The sequence below is a fragment of the Motacilla alba genome, chromosome 1, assembly GCF_015832195.1.
Source record: "Motacilla alba alba isolate MOTALB_02 chromosome 1, Motacilla_alba_V1.0_pri, whole genome shotgun sequence".
NCBI classification, from domain to species: Eukaryota; Metazoa; Chordata; class Aves; order Passeriformes; family Motacillidae; genus Motacilla; species Motacilla alba.
In genome coordinates, this window is record NC_052016.1 from 584,266 (window position 1) to 600,124 (window position 15,859).

The 15,859-nt window shown below is 52.0% G+C and overlaps 1 protein-coding gene across 7 annotated transcripts in view; it reads right to left on the bottom strand.

Moving 5' to 3' along the window:
* Positions 1–392: 392 nt before the first annotated feature.
* The window catches only part of ITSN1 (intersectin 1), a 107,886-nt gene continuing 92,419 nt past the window's right edge, over positions 393–15,859 (bottom strand). For 5 of the 7 annotated variants that reach the window (XM_038143030.1, XM_038142760.1, XM_038142587.1 and 2 more), the window contains 11 exons: positions 11,728–11,849; positions 10,987–11,093; positions 9,875–10,058; positions 9,029–9,127; positions 8,085–8,252; positions 6,487–6,759; positions 5,514–5,635; positions 4,323–4,405; positions 4,141–4,224; positions 3,534–3,707; positions 393–2,524 (listed from right to left, as the gene is read on the bottom strand). In XM_038143030.1, the coding sequence (XP_037998958.1) occupies positions 2,376–2,524; positions 3,534–3,707; positions 4,141–4,224; positions 4,323–4,405; positions 5,514–5,635; positions 6,487–6,759; positions 8,085–8,252; positions 9,029–9,127; positions 9,875–10,058; positions 10,987–11,093; positions 11,728–11,849 (1,565 nt within the window). In that variant the 3' untranslated portion in view covers positions 393–2,375. The remainder of the gene's footprint in view (positions 2,525–3,533; positions 3,708–4,140; positions 4,225–4,322; positions 4,406–5,513; positions 5,636–6,486; positions 6,760–8,084; positions 8,253–9,028; positions 9,128–9,874; positions 10,059–10,986; positions 11,094–11,727; positions 11,850–15,859) is intronic. The other 2 variants (XM_038142856.1, XM_038142939.1) reach the window with 1 other exon arrangement.

The window sequence follows — 15,859 nt, forward strand, 5'->3', positions numbered from 1 at the left end:
TGGAGCACCCTGGGACAGGGGAAGGTGTCCCTGCCCGTGGCTGGGGTGGCACTGGGTGGGCTGTGAGGTCCCTTCCAACCCAAAGCATTCTGGCATTCTCTGATGGCCGTGACATGGGTTTCAGTCTGAGGGGGTCCTGAGTGAAGGGTCCCCCACTTCCAGCACCAAAGGAGCCTCAGGCAGGTGCAGCTCCTTGGGGCTCCCTCCAAAGCCCTGCCCAAGGCTCCTGCATTCCAGCCACGAGCTGTTTTTGTCCTGTTGGCCGGTTCAGCTGTCACTGTAAGTGATGCTGGTGGAATGACACTATTAACAAACAGAGTGATGCTACTCGTGAAACACTGAAATGAACGTTCACCCTGTTGGCAGCACTGAGTAAAATTAGGACAGCAATAAAAGGTTAGACAATGACATTTAATGGAACTCCAGTAATAGATTTTATCACTTTTTTTATCCTACCACAACAATGTGTATTTTCATATACATTATATTTAATAAAATGTATTGATATGGAATTAGGAAAGCATGGGTTTAGTACTATTTACATATTTTAATTGAAACAATTTTCTTAACAACATTGAAAAATAGAAACTTAAAGTTCTCTTAATCGTGTTTTCAGCCAGTTAGTGGTAAACAAATGCATGCCTAGGAAGTCACACTCCCTCTAAAATGTGGTCAGTTGAAAGTTTCTAACTAAAGTGTGTATCTCTGTTTTGTTTCAAAAAATACATAAGTATGTCTGTCATTTCTGATACAAAATTCTACACTATCTTCAATAAATAAATAATAAAGCGATTCTGAAAAGTATGAAATGTAAACTTTGTTGTCCCTCCAACATACATTTTTTTCCTTCCCATTGCTTGAAACATTACAGTGGTCTTTTAGGAAATTATAATACACAGACACTTCCCAGCACAGTTTACACTTATTACCATACTGATCTACCTACCTGTTATGGATATATCCTAATTTCCTAATGGAAACCAATAAGACTTGGAGTGCTAGAGAACACCGCCGACACAGGAGAGGTGGGAACCAGTACTGAAAGGACATGCAAGGAACACCAAAACCTAACAACAGCTCCACGAGAACGTTCACATGCGAATGACACGGGCTGGCACCTCCCATCCGGAATGAAGTCCTTACAAAAATACCAGTGGATGCGTGGCAGGGCATGAACAGAAGGGATCCAAGCAGAACAAAGAGGAATTTGACTCTCGGGGATGTTTTGTCCCCCGAGGCCAGACTCAGCAGGGCACTCACACGTGTGCCTGAGGGGAAGCAGACGTTGTGCCCGCCCGGAGCCGGGAGCTTTGCCAAACAGGGACTGGACGTTGTTATCCATGGAGTGAAAGGGATGGAGAGCCCTGGCATTCCCCAGATGGCTTTGGGTTCCCCGCTCTGCAGCGCCACGAGCTCTGTGGTGACATCCAGCAGCTGCCCTGAGCCCCCAGGGCTGCCCCGAGCCCCCGTGTCCTGGCTGCACACAGGTGAGCACGGCTCAGCTCTGTACCTGGGCACACCCGCTGCTGTGCACACCAGGCCCTGCAGGCCGGACCTTCACTCCCGAGCTGGAGCCACGATTGTTTCTTCGCTCAGCCTGGGAGCAGCAGCAGTGAAGGAGCACCCGGGAGGTACACACGACACCAGCGGGGCTCTGTTGCCTCACCCTTGGCTTCCCGCCCCAGCACTTACAGCCCTGGGGACAACAGCAACTTCCAAAGGGACTGAGGGCTGGACTCTGCTGGAGTGCAATTCATCTCTGTGCAGAAGGCCTGGACAGCTTTTATTTTCAGGGGCAACACGAGTCATGAAGTGGTATGTTAATAGAATCTTCTCTGTTTATAGATATAGACTATTTATTTTCTAAGTCTTTTCAGTACCATCATGAAGACCTTCAAAGATCTTCCCGCTGCAAAACTGCTCCCTCCATTCGCTCACATTTACACACCACTCTGCTAGGCAATAGGCACAGAACTCCTGAAGGGGAAAACCATCAGAAAGCCTCCAAAACACACCCACACTGCCTCCTCCACGGGAATTAAAGAGCAGGGCAGCTGGAGCAAGCACAGCCGCCCATGTGGTTTGCCAGCCACCCCCACTGCAGCACAAGGAACAACAGGGTTGTTTCACCAGCCCAGGAAACCAACGCCGAGTTCCACACAGAGAGATTGAGGGAGATCTCCTCACTAAATTGGGATTCGTGTGTTCAGTGAGAATTATCAAGGCACAAAGATGCTCCTGTTTGCTTTGATAACCCTCTGACGTGTGAAGGGCGAGCGGTAGTTTCATGCCACACCAGCAAGGACTCGGTGACAGCTTCTGCAGACACATCCCGCAGCAAACTCCGGCTGGATTCTGACTTTGGCCCCTCTCTCCTAAGGCTCATCAAACAGCTGCAGGTCCAGGCGCACCACGATCTCTCCTGTGGGGACTTCGTGCAGAAGGAGACACTTTGTAACCGGTCCCTTGGAACCCTGATCCTTCTTGATGTCTGCCACACGGATCTCCGTCCTGCCCAAGAAGTCTGGAATGCAGAAACAGCGTGCTCAGGAAAGGGAAAGCAGAGCCTGCAGAAGGACCTGAACTTCCACTCACACACAGCAAAAGAGAAAACAAGCCTGCAGTCCTACTCTAGCCGTGCACCTGAAGAGGGCCAAAGGCTGCCAAGCTGCATAGCAGGGCATTTAGTCAGACTGTGTTAAACAGCAGCAGCGTTAAAACTAAATGTGCCCATGAGTGGAAAAACCCACTGTGGAACTCACAGCTGCCTCGCCTCAGGGACTTCTTGATTTTATGATGTTAGCAGAAGGCCAAAGTCCTCAGTTGAACCTAAGAGTGAACCTGCTGGAGATGACAGAGCCAAGCAGGTCATCAGCCCAGCAACGAGGTCAATGAGCCAGTTCCAGTCCTATCCAAACACTGCCTGAGAGATTGTGACTCCAAAATACACCCTGGGATGCTCCACACGTTCATCCCAGCTTATGGAATAAGAATGAGAGAGACTCTGGAATCCCCAGCCGTGGAAGTGTTCAAGGCCACTCTGGATGGGGCTTGGAGCAACGTGGGATAGTGGAAGGTGTCCCTGCCCATGGAAGGGGTTGGAACTGGATGATCTTTAAGGTCCTGTTCATGATTCTGTTGGGTTTTCAATTCTGGGCTCATTTTTGCTACTGTTACTGCATATAATAGGAGCTCCAAGTAATTTCTCTTCCTCCTGCCTGAACCCATCTGTGTGCAAGCAGCACCCAGAGCTTTCTGGAGTCTCAGCAGAATTACAAATCACACTTCAGTTGTTGTCAACTGCACAAGAAAAGGAACTCTCAAAACCCAGAGGGAGCTGCATCCTTTTTGTGGTGATTTGGTGTGGAGCGAGGATTAGGTTAACTCCTCCTATGCAAAGAGGGTCAAATCTGGGGTATCTCTAAAGATCATCTCCCAGCCCAGCCTGTTCCCTCTGCTCTCCCTCAGTAGGAATGCTCCTCCCCAAAAAAGAGCTCTGCAAATGCCCTTGGCAGGGGCAGCCCCGTACGCACCATCCGGGGAGAACTGGTCCCGCTCGAACACCGTGATGCACAGCACGTCCTGCTCCAGGTCCTTGATGAAGAACTGGCAGTTGGAATTCCACTTGGGATTGAGGGTGTCCTGGATGGTCTTGGTGATGTGGCACTGAGAGCCCATGGTCACCTCGCAGTAGGGGTTGCTCTTTCCTGGGAAGATGGGAACAAACAGAAATGAGCAGGGCTTTCTTAGCTCTTGAGCTTCCTTCTGCTCCAACAGCCAACTGAGCTGGGAAAGACTTGGCCACACAAGGCCTCTGGCCCATCCCAGGCTCTGCTTCACTGCCTCTGTCATGGGCCACATTACCATCACAGTGAATACTCTACTGGGTGCTGAGCACCCTTCACCCTTCCCTTCAGGATTTTATGGCTTTCGTGGTGGAAACGAAGCCAGCCTGAAACAAAAGCCTCGTTCAGCACAACTGCAGGACCATGGCTCAGCTGCACAAAGTCACCTCTGCCTATTTTACCTTCATTAAACCCACGTCATTTAACGAAATCATGTCTGGGTCAGAACCCATGCAGAGTTAGGCTGGAAATGGGAATGTCCTCTGGGTGGAGCAAGGAAAGCCGAGGCACTCACCGTGGGACCTGCAGGGTTTTAGCTCAATGCCTTCAACAACATTCACCATCAGCCTCCCGATGCCTGTTGCCCTCTGAGAGCGAACTGTGGTGAACAGAAGCGCAGAGAGAAATGTCACCAATGGATTTTCCTGCCCAGGGACTTTTCCACACAAGATGAAACCCCCACATCCTATGCTGTACCTAAGTAGGCCTTTTCCCTCTTCTTCTTTTCAGTCTCTATGTAAAGTTCTGAAGCAGCTTTGATCTTCTGAACCCAGGCAGTCCTTCAGAAGCAAAGGAGAAAAAAAAAGTTGCAAAATGCCGTTTCTGTTTTTCCCTGCTGGAGCACAGCAGACAAAACTAAAGCTGTCCCTCCTTCCCAGCCAAGGCTCTGGCCCCACCCCAGGCTCTGCCATCCCACAGCTGTCTGCCTGGAAGGGATCTTACTGGAATTCACAGCACCTGCAGAATGTAACCATGCCAAGGCAGCAAACCCCAGCACACAGAGAAAGGTCAGGAGAACCACGAGCAGGAGATGCTTGGTGAGAAAACAAAAGGTCTCAAGAAGAGGTTTGCTTTTATGCAGCCCCTTGTTTTCCTGAAATAAACTGACTTCTTGGAGTGGTACAAGACACGAGTGCTGCTGAGGTGGCCACTGTCCTTGGGCCCTGAGATTTCCTACACAATTCTTCTGACTCGTGGGCGTTAAAAGTGTAACCTGGGGAGTCCACGGGTGATGAATGGGCCCTTCCGGGAAACCATTTCATGATTATGAGTCACAGAACATCCTGAGCTGGATGGGACCCACACGGATCACTGAGTCCACCCCAACAATCCCAGCCTGTGCCTGAAGGAGGCTGAGGAGGAAGGCTGGCAGAGAAAAAGGATGGCAGAAGAGCTACTGAGTGACCTCAAGGGCTTCAAAGAACTGCTGTGACATACAGGGAAGCCTGAGTCAAGGAAACATGGGAGAATCTGGAGGCTGTGGATCAGTTTTGGAACCCCAAATGAAGAGCTGCTGCTCCACAGGACATTCATGGTTTGGGTTGGGAGGCATCCTAAAGCTCACCCAATCCCACTCCCTGCCACGGGCAGGGACACTGTCCACTATCCCAGGTAGCAGCAGAAGATAGAATTGCATCTCTTGGCTTCTTCACGTTACCATAAAATGTGAAATGCAGCCTAAACATCCACCCTCAGCCATTTCATCACTGGTCTAGCTGGACTTCAGGAAACATCATTATTTCTCCCTCCTTTTAGATCACCATGTTCCCAAGAAGGAATTTTCCAGTCTTGTAGAATAACCACCTTGGAGATGCTCTGCGAGTTTCCATCACAGCCATTCCCATCCTGCAGTTACCAGACTTTTTAAAGGCCCACGAAGGCCCTTACCTTTCATTAATGCTTTCAGCCCGGAGTGTGTAGACTCTGTCGATGTGGGAGATGTGGAAGATGGGCTCATCTCCAGAAGGGTCTGTGGGTAATTTTACCAGTACCTCGTTTAGGAAAATGGGCTGCAAAACATCAGCAGAGCTGGAGTTGTACTGCGGAGTCTGCACGGGGGCATTCAGCACACATCAGCTCACAGAAGGATTATTCCATGCCCCAAGTGTCTCCCTCCTCCTGCCTCCTATATTTCTGCAGAAAATTGTAAAAGCTGGCAAAGACAGAGGTGCCTGCATAGCCTGGGGACGCTCCTGGAGAGAGCCAAGCTCTGCAGAGATTCCTCCCCCAGAGAGCGGCGAACGCCGCTCTCTGTCACTGTCATATTTGCTGAAAAATCCCTTCGCCAGGATTTCTTCTCCTGGGAAGCTGAGAAGCCTCAGAGAAAAAGGAAAACAATAATTATCTGATTGCTTCTCCTGTGTTATGCTGCTTTGGAATGTGGTATGGAGTCATTGTTTGATTGGTTTCATGTGAATTGTTTTTATTTAATGGCCAATCACCTATGCTGGGACTCTGGAAGGAGTCACGGGTTTCATTATCATTCTTGTTAAGCCTTCTGTTTGTATCCTTTCTCTATTCTTCAGTATAGTTTAGTACAGTATTCTTTAATATAATAGCATATCATAAAATAATAAACAGCCTTCTGAGAACATGGAGTCAGATTCTCAACTCCTCCTTCATCCTGAGGACCTCACAAATACCACAGCTCTCCCTCCGCTCCCTCAAACACACGAGCCCTCGTGGAAGAGTTTTCTTCAAGCAAAACCTCCAAAGCATCTTTTCTTATCTCACTAGAGCACACAGCCACCCTTCCTGCCACCAGCCCCTGAACCCCAAAGCTTTCAAACTCTTCCCTAGGAAGGCTCCTGCCCACACCCCCAGCATGGAGCTCCTGAGCCCTGCCAGGAGCAGCACTTACAGTTTTGTACATTTTGTACTGCAGGTTGGACTTGGGGCTGAAGACCTTGTCTGTGCCGGAAGAGCCAAGAGGTTTTATGATCTGAGTGAGGAGGAGGAAGTCGTTGAAGAGAAAACCATACAGCTCCTTGTTACTCTTGGCTTTATAGAGCTTCCCACTGTGCAGGAACTTGCGTGGTCCCAAGCAGTTTGTAACTGAATTAAAAACGAGTTGCTGCGAAAAGTAGAAGAAGAACAACAACGCACTGTATAAAGTGAAACAATCGGGGCTGCCCTGCAAGAGACCAAATACAGTTTTGAGTGCTGGTTCCAGTCTGTGTCACAGGGATGACGAGCCATGCCTCGAGCACGACAAGCGGCGCAAGCCACAGAGGCCCCGTGAGAGTCCCTGAAGGCCACACAGGCTGGGCAGGCAGGGGAAGCCAAAAGCATCTGTGCCCCCTGGCCACGCACATGCACCTCCAGGGCTGGGACTGAGCCAGGGCACCCATCCTGGATGAGCAGCAGCTCTGCCAACGGCGTCTCCACAGGCTGAGCTTCCTTAAGGGCTGCATTCTGAATTGTGTTTGAATTTCACCCCTTAAAACACCCCAGAGGGCTTCAGATGGCCACAACACCCTGAGTTAGAGCTGCTGACCACTGGGACTGCCACAATCCCAGACTCTGCTGGGCTTTGTTAGGGATCAGCAGAGTCTTGCCCTTGCCTAAAGTGCCACGTTCAAGTTTATTTTCCCCAGGGTTTGGCACAGCTCTCTCCCCAGCCTGGGCAGCTGGCTCTGGAGGGGCTCCTTTGGCAGGCTGGAAACCCCTTGGACAGAAAACGGGGAGAGGCTGAGCTGCTCCCCGCCATGGCTGGGGCTGCTGCTGCCTTACAGTGCTCCACAGGCTCTGTCAGGGTGTGCAGCTGCTGTCCTGGGGCAGGCACCACCCAGGGAAGATAAAAGCAGCCCCTTCCTGCTGGCAGACAGCTGGGTGTGCTGACAGTGTCACACCCGTCCTTCCCCCAGAACAGTCGGGCTTCCTCAGGTGAAATGCAATTTCTTACTTTATGAACCAACCAGTGCTCATTATTGTTTTACCTTCTAGAATGGTGCACACTTTGAAAATCAAGTTGTGATCTGTCTGCCTCTGTTACCTCCACCAACAACAGGAAGGCCACCAGAATATCTTCCCTCCTTTTGCAGGACGTACAAACACAATATTTCTAGAAACTTATCACGCAGCCATAAAAAACAACATGGCATGGGAGGCAGGGATTCTCCCTGTAAAGCCTCCAGAGGCTTGATCGGTATCCTTGAGTTTTCAAATGGATACAAGGCTTTATCACAGAACACATTTCTAAATATTTGGTTTTTAAAGCAGTCCATAGTGCTCAGGTGCAGCTTTGGAGTGGGACACAGCAGCGCCATGACCACTGCACCACAAAGAACTGGGACGCTGGGAAGGGCTGGTTGCAAACGGCAGCATTGAACCCGGGACTGCCAGGCACCCAAGCAGGGCTCAGGAGCACGAGCAGCAGCCAGGACGGCGTGCAAGGGGACAGGGGCCAGGGGCGGGTGGCGCTGCCGTGTCCCCGTCCCCGTGGGCAGCCCCGGTTACCTCGGAGAGGCCCTCGCACTGCACGTGGGCCTGGATCCACTCCAGCCTGTCCGAGTTCTCCTTCTCGCGCACGCCCTCGTTCACCTGCGAGCACAGCTCCTCCGCCTTCTCCAGGGCGTGCTTCAGGTGGCTGTGGTCAGGGTGGTTCTCGGGGGTGTTCTCTATGATCTGCACGCAAGCAAAGCCAGCGTCAGGCTCCCGCGCCAGGCTCAGCTGCGCTCGCTGCCAGCCCCACACTCCACTCCAGGCTTCACTGCCAGCAGAGCCAGCCCCACGTTTATTTTCCCCTTGACGGACATGAGAAACGGGACACGAACGCAATTTGGGAACAGCTGGACTGCAGGCCTGCCTGCACAGCCTCTGCTGGCTCCTCTGACAGAGGCACACACAGTGCAGCCAAATACAGAAACGCAGCCACGAGCGCTGAAGGAATCCCTAAATGCCAACCTCCAATTCATAGTCCCCTGTGAAAGCCTTGGGCCGTGCTCCACGGTGTTATTTGGGATGGGAAGTGTTAAGCCACAAGTGGAAGTTAGGAAAGGGCTGTAAATCCTGCAGCACCATCAGCACAGGGGGAACCTGCAGCAATCCAGGCTCAGCCCGTGGGGAGGGAATGGCACTGAGGGGAAAGGCACATGTGGGCCCAAGGTTGTCTTGTTGCTCCTGTTGTCTGAATTTTAAACTTTCTCTCAGCACTCGCTGCCTTCTGGTTCTATGGGTGCAAGCTTCAGCTGTGTTTCAAATGGAAATACTGAATAACTTTGCCAAAGCCCAAGGAATGATCCCATTTTTGACACTGGAATTGAGTATTAAAGGACATCCCACATTCCCCAGCACATCAGAGACCTCCCAGTGACAAAGCCTGACACAAATAAGGAAACAACCCTGTAACTCAGGTGTGAGCAAAGCAGCACCAAACCCACCACGTGTGCAAAGGAACGTACATTTTTAATTATTAGTGGGTATCTGGTTACCCGTTGCATAGGCTTTAGTAGAAAACTTGATAGTGGCATTCCTTTACAGCGAGGATCCATTGCTAACCTCTGAAACATTAGAGAGGTAAAATCTGGTTAGTTGGGTGGTTTAAACCCCGAGAAATGAGCTCCTCCAAGAAAGGGAAAAGGGAGGCAAGAAATGAGCACAAATCCTCAGCTAAATCTGCTCTGAGATCACACCAGAACTCCTGGTGGATTGTACAACACTTCTTCACCTGCCTTCTCTGGACAAGAATCCCAGAATCACCAGGGCTGGAGGAGCCCTCCAGGGTCACCCAGTGCCACCAGCATCACCCCAAACCCTGTCCCCAAGGCCACATCCAGACTGCTCTGGGACAATTCCAGGGACTCCAAACCTCCCTGGGCAGCTCAGCCCAAGGCCTGGCCACTCTGCCAGGGAAAAAATGTTTCTAATTTCTGATCTGAACCTCCCCTGGTGCCATTTGAGGCCATTTCCTCTCCTCCTTCCCCTTAGGACACGGAGCAGAGCCCGACCCCCCGGCTGTCCCCTCCTGGCAGGGACTTGTGCAGAGCCACAAGGGCCCCCCTGAGCCTCCTTTGCTCCAGGCTCAGCCCCTTCCCAGCTCCCTCAGGAATTCCCCAGCCCCTTCCCAGCTCCCTCAGGAATTCTCCAGCCCCTTCCCAGCTCCCTTCCCTGCCCTGGACATGCTCCAGCCCCTCCAGGGGTGGCCCAGGAGTGGACACAGCCCTCCCAGGAGGTGGGGCCTCCTTCGCTCAGCAGATCAGCCGGGTGAGAAGATGCCCAGGATTCCCAGGGGCCGCTGCTGCTCCTACCTTGACAAACTCCTTGAACTCGGGCACCTCGTCCGTCTTCTGCTGGATGAGGGCGGCCCCGTTGAGCTGGCAGCTGCAGAAGCGGATGTAGGGCTGCATGTGGGGCAGCTGTGCCGTCAGGATGTCCCCGATCATCTTCACCGGCATCTTCTCCCCGGACATCTTCTTCCTCACGCGCAGGGCCCTGAGCAGGAGCAGGACAGGGCTTGGACTAAGAGCCACTCCTCAGGTGTGGAACGAAGGGGTGGGCTCTCACTCGTTATGGAAAGCCAGAGAACCATAAAGACACCAGCCACAAGATTCACTGCAGGGTTTACTGGTGTAAATCAGATTTACTGCAGGGATTCAATAAATAACCCAGGCTGCACCCTCAGCCAACACCTCTCCTGGTCACCCACCTGCTTCCTGACTTTATGCAATGCCACATCACAGGTGAGAGGAAGAGGAGGGTAATTTCCTTTGCTATTGGCTTAGAAAGAGAGTTACTGATGTGTGAGTGAGGCGGGGAAAAATCCCCATCACCTTTTAGTCTGGTTTCCTAAAGAAAGGTTCATTGTCCTGTCACTGCCACAGCTTTCCAACTTGTGGGCCATTTTCAAACACATTTTACAAAATAAAGGAGATATTACAAAGCTGTAAAATCCCTGTAAGCTCAGGGAAAATTAGCAGCTGAGCAGGGAAAGAAAATAACTTTATTAATGCTTCTGCTTTCCAAAGTGCAGGTTTAACTGTGCCCTCACTCAGCTTCCCTGGCAGGGATTGGGGCAGCAGCACCCGGAGCCTTTGGAGAGGGCTGTCCTGGGCACAAACCCTTTGGAATCAAGTCCTGCCCTGTGGGAAGCCTTGGCAAGCCCTGCTCTTCAGGGCAGAGGAGGATGTGCCTTCTGCAGCACTGGAACCAAGTGAGTGCAAATGGCAGGGAACTGCTGGGCTCTTCTCAAGAGCTCACAGCCAACACTGCTCCCAGTTTGCTTTTTCCCCAGGGAAAAACATGTGGCCCTTCTGGTTAGGATTTGTGTAAGTGGCAAATGTTTTCATGCCGATAAAAGGAGAAGCAGGGGAGAGGCCCAGGGTTCTGTTTGTGTGAAGTATGGGGGGAAAAACCAACTTACTTCAGTAGTTTTATATTGCACATAATCAGCTCCTTCCAATTCACAAAAATCATGGCAACTTCTTTTTCCGTAACCAGCTCAGACTCCATCAGTGGTTTCTGGAAGATCTGGGGAGTGAGAAGAGGCCATTTAGAGTGCACCAGTGGCTGTCCCCCTCTGTCACCAGCAGTGCCCTCCTCTGTCACCAGCTGCTTTCCCCGCCCTGTCACCAGCACTGCCCCACCTCTGTCACCAGCTGCTGTCCCCCTCTGTCACCAGCTGCTGTCCCTCCCTGTCACCAGCTGCTGTCCCCCTCTGTCACCAGCACTGCCCTCCTCTGTCACCAGTTGCTGCCCCACCTCTGTCACCAGCTGCTGCCCCCTCTGTCACCAGTGGCTGCCCCCCTCTGTCACCAGCACTGCCCTCCTCTGTCAGCAGTTGCTGCCCCACCTCTGTCAGCAGCTGCTGCCCCCCTCTGTCAGCAGCTGCTGTGCCCCCCTGTCACCAGCACTGTCCCCCCCATCACCAGCTGCTGCCCCCCTCTGTCACCAGCTGCTGCCCCACCTCTGTCACCAGCACTGTCCCCCTCTGTCACCAGCACTGTCCCCCCCTGTCACCAGCACTGCCCCACCTGTCACCAGCACTGCCCTCCTCTGTCACCAGCACTGTCCCCCTCTGTCACCAGCACTGTCCCCCCCTGTCACCAGCACTGTCCCCCTCTGTCACCAGCAGTGTCCCCCCCTGTCACCAGCACTGCCCCACCTCTGTCACCAGCTGCAGGTCGTTGACGTAGTTCTCCTCGGTGACGATGAGCTCGTGGATGTAGCCCTGTCTCTTCCTCTCGGTGGGGGTCAGCATGTCCAGCAGGTGCAGGTCTGCACACCCTGCAAAACACAGCAGCAGCGGCCTTCAGGGGGGCTCAGGGCACGGGGACAGCCCCGGGCAGCCCCAGCAGCCCCCAGAGCAGCACTGCCTGCTCCATCTCTCAGCGACTCCAAGCATTCCACTCAACACCTTTTTTATTTATTACAAAGGCCATCTCTGTGTGTGAACTCCTCCCTGGTGGCCAAGCCTAAAGTCTCCCTCACCTCTGCCCGTTCCCAACCTCTCCCCGGAGGCCCCCGAGCCCTTGGGATGTGTCATGGCAATCCCACAGGGATGGCTGGCAGGGAAAAAGGGGAAAGGACTCCATGTGGGGTGAGGAAAGCACAGAGATGTCCCAGAGGGAACTGGGAAGAGCTGCAGTGGCCCTGATGCTCCGAGGGGCACCTTGGAATGAGTCCCTCAGCTGATGGATGCTCGGTATTCCAGGTTCACCTGGACCCCTGTGCTCACAGAAATCCTGCTCAAGAAGGGCCTGCAGGGCCTCTTCACTCCTCCACTCTTCAATTAAAATCTGCTCCCAGATATTTGAAGGGCCTGAGCCAGGGCACGCAAAGGTCACTGGAGATCCCCACGGGTGTCGGGGCCGAGCCAAGGGCTGGATTTTGTTTTCCTTTCTGTTCAAAAGCACAGGAAAAGGCCGGCACTAAGAGCTCCTCTTCCATCAGTTCTGTCCTTTCACTGCTGCAAACCTCCCTTGCACTGATCCCCTCAGACGGGAGGATTTTTATATCAGTTCCACTGTCTTGAATTTTCTTTTCTACTCTGAATTAGACAGAACATTTAATTCCATTCTTTCTTCTGCAGGCCATAATTTTCCAGCTGAGCTTAATTAAGTTCTTCTGAGCCTGGCACACAGAATGTTTTCTTCCAGTTTTTGCTACTTTTCTGCATAAAATACAATGCATTTCAGAAAGCAAAGTTGATTTCAAACAGGTGGAAAGTGTTTGGCTCTAAAAATTATTGATTCAACTACTTTCACACAATCAAAATTCCCCAGCTGAACGTTTTTCCTCGCCCCTCAGCAAATTCAGTATATTCCCCATGGAAACAGACATTCCTCATGGAAACATCAGGCCCCAGGTAACTCTTTCAGTTCTCTGCATGTAAAGTTAATACTTAGGGAGCTTTTCCTGCATTTTTGGCTTCCTAAACGGAGCTCAGACAATGCCACTGGGAAGGTCCAGGTGTGTCACCAATATTTCCATGGAATACCAGCAACATCTGCTTTAACTGATCTGTGCTCCTGAAAGGGCAATGATGGATTGGACTTAAAAATAACAAAAAAAAACCAAAACCAAAACCAAACCAACCAAACAAACAAACAAAACTAACAAAGCAAAACCAAAAAACCAAACCCAAACAAAACCGAATGAAACAAACCCAGAGAAGGAGATACAGACAGCCAAGCCTGTTTCCTCTCTGACTCTGAAGCTGGGAGCTGGGATCAGGTGGGAAGCAGAGTAACCCTGCCAAGGCTCCCTTGAGACACAGGATGTCACAGCCCCTTACAAAGTGCAATTCAAACTTGGAACAAAAAGCAGATGTGGAGAAATATCACCTTTATGCCAAAACAGTGAGTTTTGGCCCCTTCCAAAAGCCAGAAGTTTGATCTCTGTTGAATAAATGCCTGATTTCAGAGCAGCTTCTTTGGTACCAAGTAAACCACAGGGCTGAGAAACAGCCCCAGTCCTCCCAATGCTTCATTAGAAGAGTGTTTAATTGCTTTTCCTTGGGGAAGTTCTCGTCCAAAGATGTTCAAAATCCTTGGCCTGAAGGTGATTTCCAAGCACCAAGACATTTTGAATAATGAACCATTTCAGTGGCTGGGCTGTGAATGGGCTGCTCTGAACCACTGAAACAATCTGATTTTGGATGTGACGTATTTGGGGAAAAGAAAAGCCCAAATCTGAGCAGAACATCCCAGAGAGACTTTCCTGGTAGGAGATTTCTTTGTGAGGTGCACAAGCACAGAGATTTTTCTTGTCTTTGCATTAAGAACACTGAAGAAGTGGATTCATTCCAGGTGGAAACGTCAGGCTCGTTCCTCATGGATGCCAAAGAGCTTTGGTGAAGTGGATTCCACAGATCACAGAATCAGGGAATGGTTTGGGATGGAGGGACCTCAGAGCCCACCCAGTGCCACTCTGTCATGGCAGGGACACCTTCCCCTGTGCCAGGCTGCTCCAGCCCCAGTGTCCAGCCTGGCCTGGGCACTGCCAGGATCCAGGGGCAGCCCCAGCTGCTCTGGGCAATTCTTTGCTTCAATCCAGGAAAGCCAGGGAAGGATGGGGAAATGACAACAATTAACTTTGTTCTCAGGAGGGTGAATCCAGGAGTTCTGCCGTTCTGGCTGGACTTGGAGAACCAAGAGACAAATGCTGGAACTGCAAATCTGTACCTTGACTTCCCAGCACCACAGTCCCTGCAGATTAATGGGCTCCAGAAATGCAGAAAATCACTTCAAATCCTTTGCACAGAGTAAAGATGCCATTCCTCTTCCTTACAAAGTCAGCCCTGAAGATCTGGGTCTCCAAGACAAACACTGAGCCTAAAACAAGATGCTGCTTTGTGGGAAGGGAGGTTCTGCTGTGGAAACCACCGATCCACATCCATGGCCACAGCTGCTGATCCCTTTTCACACGGGGAGGTTTCCTGAGCAGTGCCACTGCCAGATTTCCCTGTCAGCCCCGAGCTGGCCCGGGCGGTAGTGACCCGGTGACAGGAGACAGCAATGTGTCCTGTTAGAGGAACCAGGAGCAGGCAAGAGTGATGTCACAGTTTTCCTCCAAATCCTTAAGGAGAAGGGAACAGCAGACCAGGAGAGCACCCCTTCACTCAGGTGAATTATTCACAGATCCCAAATCCCGGGGCTGGCACAGCCCTGCCAGCCCAGGCAGTGCCAGCTGTGCCCCACAGCCACCTTGTGCCCAGCCCAGAGCACTCAGTGCCACCTGCAGGGGACACCTGCAGGGATGGGCACTGCAAAGCTGCCTGGGCAGCCCCTGCCAAGGCCTGAGCACCCTTTCCATGGGCAAATTCCTGCTGCTGGCCAAGCTGAGCCTGCCCTGGCCCAGCCTGAGGCCGTTCCCTCTGCTCCTGTCCCTGTTCCCTGGCAGCACAGCCCGACCCCCCGGCTGTCCCCTCCTGGCAGGGACTTGTGCAGAGCCACAAGGGCCCCCCTGAGCCTCCTTTGCTCCAGGCTCAGCCCCTTCCCAGCTCCCTCAGGAATTCCCCAGCCCCTTCCCAGCTCCCTTCCCTGCCCTGGACACGCTCCAGCCCCTCCAGGGCTCTCCTGCAGGAGCAGAACTGGACACAGCCCTCGAGGGGCCTCTCAGAGCTGAGTTATTTAAATCACAGCATTTCAACATTCAACTTTCTTAGCACCTGTTCCAGACGCCACCAATTCCCCTTAAATCTCCTGGGATGGACCCTGCACTGAGAGGCCACCCCAGGCTTTTGGTGAGGACATTGCCTGGCATCAAACAGATCTCTCCGTCTGCAATCCCAACCCCATTTCTCAGCTATTTCCAATCATTTCTGCAGGTTTGGAATTTCTCAAGCACACCAGTGTGTCCAGTTCGTGTTAGAGCAGAGCCCTTCCCTCTGAGGTGCAGGGAAGGAGCTGGAAACAAATGTGGGCAGTCCCACTGGCAAAACTTGCAGCATTTTTTAGGGGTGGAATTGCCCTCTCTGGAATGTTCACAGAAGGTTTGGATGTGGCACCTGAGGATGGCTCACTGCAACCATTCCATGAGTCCCTGATTCTACCAATCCCTTTCCAGAGGCTGCTTGGGGACAGGAAAATCCCACATGTGAGGGCAAGAATGCAGCCAAAAATGTAAATCACAGAGTTAAGCAGGGCCTGGAATGGTTCAGAGCACAGCAGGGAACTGAAGCTCACCTCTGGACTGTGGCCCAGAGCCTGTCTGAGCCCCTGACACTCAGGGCACAGCAGCAGCAGAGTCACAGGCAGCAGTCACGGGTCCAAGCAGAGGGACTGCACAGCCAT